We start from the raw sequence: 9,096 nt of genomic DNA, 5'->3' as shown, positions 1-9,096 counted from the left end.
GATCCCTGATGTCAATATTGGCCAGCAACTCTACAGCTGACCTCAAACCTCAAACCCTTAGAGCTCCATATATGGAGCTAACCTGTTCTAACATTCCATATGTTGATCCTTCCCCATCCATCCTTCCTCTTCGATGTCTCCCTTTTGATACCTGTCCATTTAAACTCTAGACGGGCCTGCCCCAAAGTTATTAGTGCAGCCGCGCCCGGCAGCCGTCGAGTTCTTAACAGTTCGCCCAGCAGTCTACTGTCACCCAGGCGGATGCGTGCACACGACCTCGCCCTTTGCTTCTCGCCCTCAGGCGTCTTACTGGTATTAGGAGCTGTAGTATGTTCTCACCAAGAAGGCCGAGTGGTCTGCCTCGGAAATGGGGGCGAGCGTTCCGGTTACTAGGTAGCCTATAGTGTGTATGTGGGTTGAGACTAATTGCTCTCTCTTTTACTTTTCTCTCCTTCTTATGGGTATTTTCACAATGCACATGTCAAGTCTCAGTTAATGCTCAAAAGAAATGAGGGTTACATCTACAGTACTATGTGTGTAGTTTTTAAACAAACATAGTTTAACTGTGTCATGATATGCTATTACACTTTCACAACAAATATTACTAGCACGTAGCACCAGTACAGGATATTGTGGATGAACATTTCAGGAATTCCCATTACCACTGGCTATCCTTCTTAAAATTCACTGCCGCGGTGGCCTCGGTCAAGTTCCTTGATTGCCACGCTATTTGACGATTTTCACCAATCTTTCAAGGCCCATAGAAAATTATATATTATGACGACATAAGCTTAGGAAATAGGACGACAAAGACACCATAGGCAGTGAATGTTAACAAATTCATAATGACACTAAGTGGAAGAGGTTATGGCACTATTTGAGAAAAGCATATTCACAGGTCATTTGCAAAGGAAAATTACCATTGCTTTTTATGTAGATAATTATTATAATTTCAGCCATTTACAAGTGTTAGGGAAAGGAAGGCGGTGGGGTTATTATAAGCTTACTTAACGGGCATTTGTTTCTGGTTGAAAGGCCTCATTGGTTCTGATTCTGAATAACAGATATTGCGTCATTCTGTCAAAGCACCGAACATGAACTGCAGCACTGTCATTACACAAGCGAGCCCTTACAATACAGCCCGCATTTAAAGTAATTAACACACCGCAGGTGTAGGCAATTAATTTTATATAAGGTTTAACTTCCGGAAATTCAGTTTTGATCATACTGATCAACAGCACTATTCATTCTTTCCCTCTGGAAGCAGTAATTAGGTGTAGACAAAACTGTTGTGATAAATGTTGTCGGACGGTGCATTTGTTTTTCCTCAAGGTTTTATTAAAATGCCAACACTGCCCAGTAATTATGAACGCGAGGTCAGATATAATTAGCTGCATGAGTCTTCTTTGATTAATATCACTGTCTAAACAAACAGGACAAACTTTCGCAGGGTTCTGACGTGTGATATTGGTGATGGGTGTTTAGGGAGTAATTTGCAAGTAATTGCAAGACATGGTTCTCAAATGAATGTCAGTTATATCAGACTAGGACAATCCAGCAAAACATTATGTTAAAATTACATTCAGTGTTTTGAAATTCCAGGGATCCTTTTGCAATTTCCCTACAGAGTTTAGATGCGGTACAGTATAGTTCCCTTGATAGTGGATAATTTGTGTTCTTGAATCCCCTTGAATTTGGGGTGAGGAGCTTGTTTCGTACCTCTTATTTCCCTCCCTAAATTGAATGGGCAGTAAACGAGTGAAAAGTGAATGATTAAGCTCCGCCAATTTCTGTTTGTTTACTCAAATACTGGTCAGCAAAGACAGGTTCATTCACCTTAAGATCACTGTGGGTCAAAGGTGCTCAGTCAAACACCCAACACCAGTCCCCACACACACACATAAATCTGTGGAACCATTTGAAACCAAGATGAACTGGTAAGTGTCTGCCGTTAGTTAGGCTACATATCTGCGTTATATATACATGTGGGAGTGTGTTTGTTGTCATCTACTGTGAGCCTCATTTTTGCCAGTGTGCTTTGTGTGGTTCTATTTTCCTTCCTGCATGTCTCGCGGAGTGTGGAAATGACAGGACTGTACGGTAGCTTCACCTCACCCAACTTCCCCAATCAGTACCCCAACAACCAGCGCATGGTGTGGAACATCACTGTCCCCCAGGGCCATCGGGTCAAACTCTATTTCACACATTTCAGCCTGGAGTCCTCCCACCGTTGTGAATATGACTACATTCAGGTGAAGTATATATTTCTGTTTTAAACATGTTTTCATAGTGTTTTTATCTGTAAGGGCAACAATAAATATGAATATCTATGCACTAACCACATATCATGCATGCTAAAAGCTCTGACATTTTTTACCAGGTGCTAGCAGAGGGCAACGAGACCTTGCGCTTCTGTGGAGAAGGAGAGAAGGACCACGAAAACACTCCCAGAAATACCGTCATCCTGTCAGCAGGGAACCTCATGTCAGTGATCTTTAGGAGTGACTACTCTAACGAGGGTCGATTCACCGGCTTTCAAGCGTTTTACACGTCCGAAGGTGACACAGGATGGTGTCATCGTTGCCTCAAGGCAATGGTGGTGTTAAATCTATTGATCAGAGCTTCATAGAATCTCAGAATCGAAATAATATAGCATAAGAGGTTTATATTAAAAGATTCAAGATTCAAAGGGGTTTATTCATTGCTCATACAAGTACAAACAGTATATGCTTCGCAGGCTGTGCTAATAATGGCAATATACCATGCCTTGTGTCTAACCTCATGTACTGTAGCCTGCCTTACATACTGTACCAGCTGGATTATGCTATGTGTATAGTAGCCATACTAATATCACTGCATGGATATTAGTCTGGTTCCCCTCAGTGTTTTGATTTTTCTCAAGGGCCGGTTACAAAAAGATTCAAACGGTAACTATTGGTTAGACCTACAGCTATGTCACACACATAGGGTGCTTCCACACAGTGGAGTCACGAAGATGCCAGTTGCTGCGAGCGGCAGGAGTCTTCCTGGTTTTTAAACAGCTAGTGGATGGAAATGAAGCTACACTCACCCGGCAACTTGCAGCGTCGGCAAAGCCTGACGTGGTTGGTTATAGCGAATATAGAGCGTCGCAGTCCCGCCCCCTACCATGGACCAGGAAATGAAACCCAATGCATTTTTCCCATAGACATTTCATAAAGTATTTATTTAAAGACGGTTACGCCATGGACAAAGCCAACTCGAGTCGTGACAACTCATGACAACACAAACAATATTTTGGACCAAACAAATAATTACAAAGAAGAAAAACAACAAAAAAAGTGTTGTAACCTGCCGTTTTTTTCTTCTTTCTAATTATTTTTTCGGCCCCAAAAATTGTGTTTGTGGTCATGATTTGTCACGACTCGAGTTGGCTTTGTCCGCGGCGTAAACGTCTTTAAATAAATACTTTCTGAAATGTCTATGAGGAAAATGAACGGAGAATCATTTCCTGGTCCATGGTAGAGGGCGGGACTGCGACGCTCTATAGCCTGGTAAGCCTGCTCTATATTTGCATAGCCTGGGCAGCATTACTTCTTGGGTTTATGATCCGTTCGGCGGGGATGATATGTTACGTCATGTTGTAGTCATTGATTTGTAGTCATCAGGCCAGAATCCTCAAACCAGAACTTCCTTTCCCTCAAACTGGAAGAATAATACCTTCCCCGCGATCATAATTTTAGGGCCTACCCAATAAAATGTAATAAAATTTCCCGGTGGGATAACAAAGGTGTAGAGTGAGAGGTTACAGAATATTAAGTGAGAATACATTTGCAACTTTGTTATAGAAAAAGAAGTAGTCGAAATAGTATATATACTTAGTGCAAAGTACAAAATGTGCAGGGGTTTTCTTCCCCCAAAAAGGAAAGATAATAAAAACAAAAAGAGGATGTTTACATATTGAAGACGTTTGACCTGACCTTTGTTTTAATAATGTTAATAATGTTTAATAATGTTCTAATAATGTTCAGGTCTCTGATAGCCTCTTGGAAGAAGAAGAAAAATATATGAATAAATATTAATAATTATGTGTGAGCTTTAAAAAAAAAATTATAAGTCATCCTCGACTTTAACCATTAAAGGGGGGGGGAATGCCCCTTTAGCCATTCATGTCATTATTTTCTGTATAACGTTAACATTTGATCTCCCTTTTCACAGACATCAATGAATGTCTGACCACAGCAGATGGGGAGAGTATCTGTGACCATATGTGCCACAATTACATCGGTGGATACTATTGTACGTGCAAATTAGGCTATCTTCTCCATGACAACAACAGATCGTGCACCGGTAAGGACCACATACAAAAAGAATCTCAAGAGGCATTTTCATCTTAAGATCAGTCCAAGAGTGGGAATAGATATAGACCTCTAAATTGATTCTCCAAGGGAAATTCAGCTACCAGTACTGCAGTTTTCTGTCCAAGCACACCAGCCTATACGCATCAGTCCAAACACTTTAGTGGATGGCAGAATGATGTGCTTCAGATACTAATTGTAAGTCGATTTCCATCATTCCTCTACTTGGATAGAATGCTGCTCCGAACCTCAAATCTTGTTCAATGCATGCACTAGAGCAGGGGTTCTCAACCCGTGGGTCGCAACCCCTCGGGGGGTCGCCAAATTATTTTAGGGGGTCCCCAAATTATTAAAAAAAAAAAAAAAGATTTTCTTTTTTGATTTTTTTTTCACGATTAAAAAAAAATAGCAGACCTACAAGCTCGTAGCGCGCCACTCGGTGGCGCGCTATGAGCTTGTAGATCTGCTATTTTTCAATAGCTAAATTATAACAATGCTTAAAACACCAAAAGGGGTTCCCGCCCAAAATGGTTTAAGGTTATTGTAGCAGTCAATTTATATTGGGGGTCGGGAGGGGGCGGGGCGGGGGTCCCGAGACATTGCCAAAGCATTTCCGGGGGTCCCCGGCCAAAAACGTTGAGAACCCCTGCACTAGAGAGATATTTCAGTTCAGCTCCTCGATGTAGTGGGGACATTTTGGCACATCCTCACTGTGGTAATAAACACAATGAACACATGGGAGGTACAATTTAGGGATTTAGCAGATTTATTCAGAACGATTTACAGTAAGGTAAACACATACAAATACAAAGTAGTGGTATAGAAGCAAGAATGCGGGAGATATGGCTGTACTGAATAGAGCTTTGTTTGCTACTAAAACATTTATGAACCCCTATTGGGTCTTTTACATATTCTATTTATTTTTACACCATTTTTGTACAGCAGAACATATCCATTGGAAGCAATGTGTTGACATTTCTGCATATAGGGCACACAGTTGTGGCAGTGTTTGAGATTGGATTTCATTATACTGTAGCATTGTCGGGTTGTGCTAAGTAATTTCAGGCTGAAGAGGAATACTGCATTGATCTCTGCCAACCAGTATAAGGCTCAGTTAATTACTGATGATTCCTATGGGAAAAGCGACCCCCCAAAAAAGCCAGTGAAAATTGATACCTGTTGGCAGCACTAATAGTGTACTGATGCATGGTAATTAATCACAATTACAAGCATGGCTGTGCTTCAAACAGTTATTCTTTGCAAAAAGGAAAAAGAGTGACATGACAAAACAAATCATGTGAAGAATAGGCAAAAAAAAACGATTATCTGCCTTCATATTTCCATAATTATATGAATTACAGCAACTCAGCCTCTTTGCCATATTCATTTATTGTTGTCTTTAACAACATCTGCGTACTTACCGGTGCAATAAGCCTACCTAAATGATTCACATCCCTGATGATGCCAGACCATATCTCAAATTGAGATATTTGGACTGGAGATTGGAAATAAAACTAATCATTTTTATCACAAAACTTCCTTGTCACCTTCTAACTTCAACGGATGTTATGAGAATATCTCATCCAACTGATTGCAAAAGCCTTGCAAAACTAAAAAGGCGGGAACAGGATAATGGCATGAAAATCATCATTTACATAACAATGTATTTGTATCTAGTGCCTATAACGTGTCTGACTGAACCATGCCTTGGCTGTAATTGATATAGTTCCATGCCAGAACCAGGTGTTGACTACGCTGTCAGGGGTGCTTACCAGTCCAGGCCACCCAAGTCCTTACCCACCCATGACTCAGTGTGACCACACCATCCGTCTACCGGAGGGATACAGAGTGCTCCTAGAATTCCTGGCACCATTTGACGTGGAGGGTCACCTTGAAGTCCCCTGTCCATACGATAGTTTGAAGGTCAGTCATGATATGTCTTCGGAACCGCAAACCAATTTGAGACACACAGACATGAGCTGATGAATAAACAATGTATTCCTCCTCATGCTTGCGGGGGCAGCCTGTCACTATGTGTTGTCCTCCTCGGAGATATATTTCCTTGCGGTCTGCTGCACACTTCAGCCGGCCAATACACAAATACATCAAGCGTATAACAACTTGATTTCCATTCTTCCTCTCTTCTTATAGATTTCGACAGCAGGACAAGAGTATGGGCCCTTCTGTGGATCATCACCACCAGGCACAATTGACACTGGAAGTTACCAGGTGCACGTCAAATTCAGGTCTGATGCTACTGGGGAAAACAAGGGGTGGAAGATCAAGTACACTAGCACAACAGGCGAAGAGGTCATAACCTAAGTTGCAAGTCTTGCTCATTTGATTGTTGGCCTGTATCAAAGTGACATACGTACGTTGTCACACGATCCACAAACTTTGAAATGCGAAAATGGAAGCCATCGTTCTCACGAAAATAAAAATCTAAACATTTTTGTAAAAAAATATTGTTTAAAAAGAATCTGCCTAACGATGATGTCACTGGTGGACGGGTTTCTGAATTGCCCATAGCCCTCCTATGAGACAAAAATTGTGCCATTTCATCATGATTATTAGTGAGGACCTATTATATGAAGAAAGGTTGAAAAGTGGTGAAGTGGTCCTTTAAAGACTTAAGCTCTAAATCTAAGACTAAATCTGCCTTTATGACTTGGAACACACATGAAATTGTAATAAAAAAAAATGCAAAAACAAAAAACAATCACTAAAGGTTATTCTCGCTGTCTGGAGTAGCAAAAGACACAAACACTTGAAACATTTTGATATCCTGGCAGAAATATGTAATCAATTCAGCATGTCTGAAAGTCAAATCAACTGCCTCTGTCTCTCCTGTGGAAGAAGCGGGGAATAGTACTCATTTAACCTTCATACATTATGCAGCTTGTTCTCAGCACTCATCCACCACTTCTCTATCAAAACACTCATTATAGGGTTCTTCAGTCCCATGAAAGTGCCTCTCCTTTGCTGATATTTGTGATATCTGTGATCTCGATCTCAAAGTACAGGAAAGTGCCACCATTAAAGGCACCTGTTGGAATGTGTCGCTGCCGGGAGGCCACGCATTTGTCTAATTTATAATCAATGATTTTGTGGATGTATTTAAAGCTTTTCTTGGACCACAATAAGTGAACTTCTACTCAACTGTTTTGTCTTAAAGTCAATTCCCCAATTTTGCGCCAGCACAGGCTTTGTGGTCTGAAGGCCAGCTACATGATGACCCATAGCATGACATTACCTTGACATTTCCAACTTAGCCAAATTACATGGCCTTCCTTCAACATGTTTTCCCAAAAGAAATCTGACCACATAAATTAACATCAATTTGTTGTGCACCAAATGTACACACAGTCCCAGATTGGGGTAACAGATCGCATAACTAAGCAGAACTTAAGTACCTGCACACAATTTCATATAAAACAATCTATAAATAAATGCAACAAATTTACTATCCACTTCCGCACATCTTTTGACAGGACAGAAATTTAAATAATTTCTCTTGTACACTGACAACACCTTTGTAATCTCCATTAAATGTGTTGATAGATGTTGTAAAATGTAAAACATCTGCTCTGTAAATCTGGTCCTTTAAGCCTGATTTATAGTGTCATACGACAGTGTCGTGCACCGATATGAAGCGTTGTGAGCTTGTAGATCTGTTATATGTGGCGCGTGACGCCGCTGTACACCAAAGCATAAATAAGCATTACTCTCTGGTGGTCAGCTTAGGTGGAGCCTAATGCCACAGGAACTACGCACAGCGCCGCACACCATGAAGCCTATTAAATAAGCTCTGATACATGTCCAGCAAGCAGGCGCATGCAGCCACACGACTGCATGCACTGCCTTGACATGACTGTCCAGTCATTCATCTCAAGATAGAACTTCTTGACATGTGCAAAGAAACGTTGTTGCTGCCCCCCCCCCCCCCCCCCCCCCCCCCAAAAAAAGAGGGGAAAAAAAAGAAAAACCCTGTACCAATGGATCTCATGAGATTTTGCCGCAAGCCGTAATACCTTTTATTGGTCACCCACTTTCAACCTGTCATCCCAGTTTTGGTCATCATCCATTTATTGAAGAATAAAATGATGAGGATGGGAATGAACCACAAAAACACCAAACGGTACCACTTCAGACTTCAGAGCCCAAGTCATGTTCTAAACCAGTTCTTCAGACTTCAGAGCCCAAGTCATGTTCTAAACCAGTTCTTCAGACTTCAGAGCCCAAGTCATGTTCTAAACCAGTTCTTCTCAGACCTTTTACTTTCAAAGACCCTGTTTTGTTTGCTATGCATTATAGGCCACAGACCCACATGGAACCAAATGACCCTGGTGGGTCTATTTAGTTCCATTTATCATTCCTCAGAGTTACAGTTCCTTACTATCGATCGTTTTGCTGAGCACCTGACTTTGAGAACCAAATAACTCCCCCGGGACCTGATGCAGGGGTGAGCAACCTTTTTGGTTTTCCAAGAATCACCTAGTAGTCCGGCAGTCGGGGGTTGTGGAGTGGGACATTTATAGTCTTTTTTTTATTGGCCTAAAATATTGTCTATATACATACATTCATGAATCTCTATTGAGCATTTTTTAATTTTTTAATAGGGGTTTATATGTTACCATGCCATTTTCAAATTTTCATTATGCTTCATGTAGCATGTGACGTCATTTTCATGATTCAGAATCCATTCCAAGCATTAGTTTTGCACAAAGAACGGCCAGAAGCCACGTGCCCAAAATGTGCT

General features: G+C 41.1%; 1 protein-coding gene across 1 annotated transcript; it reads left to right on the top strand.

Annotated features, from left to right (window-relative positions):
- Positions 1–2,084: 2,084 nt before the first annotated feature.
- Positions 2,085–6,659, top strand: masp2 (MBL associated serine protease 2; the record flags this gene model as incomplete). The annotated part of the gene is made up of 5 exons (XM_079529289.1): positions 2,085–2,252; positions 2,381–2,558; positions 4,198–4,329; positions 6,064–6,260; positions 6,489–6,659. The coding sequence occupies 5 exons, from the start codon at positions 2,085–2,087 to the stop codon at positions 6,657–6,659; spliced, it is 846 nt and encodes a 281-aa protein (XP_079385415.1).
- Between the last annotated feature and the right edge of the window lie 2,437 nt (positions 6,660–9,096).

This window comes from Electrona antarctica (assembly GCF_951216825.1).
Source record: "Electrona antarctica genome assembly, chromosome: 2".
NCBI lineage: Eukaryota > Metazoa > Chordata > Actinopteri > Myctophiformes > Myctophidae > Electrona > Electrona antarctica.
Note: the sequence above shows the minus strand (reverse complement) of the source record. Positions and strands in the feature narration are given on the sequence as shown.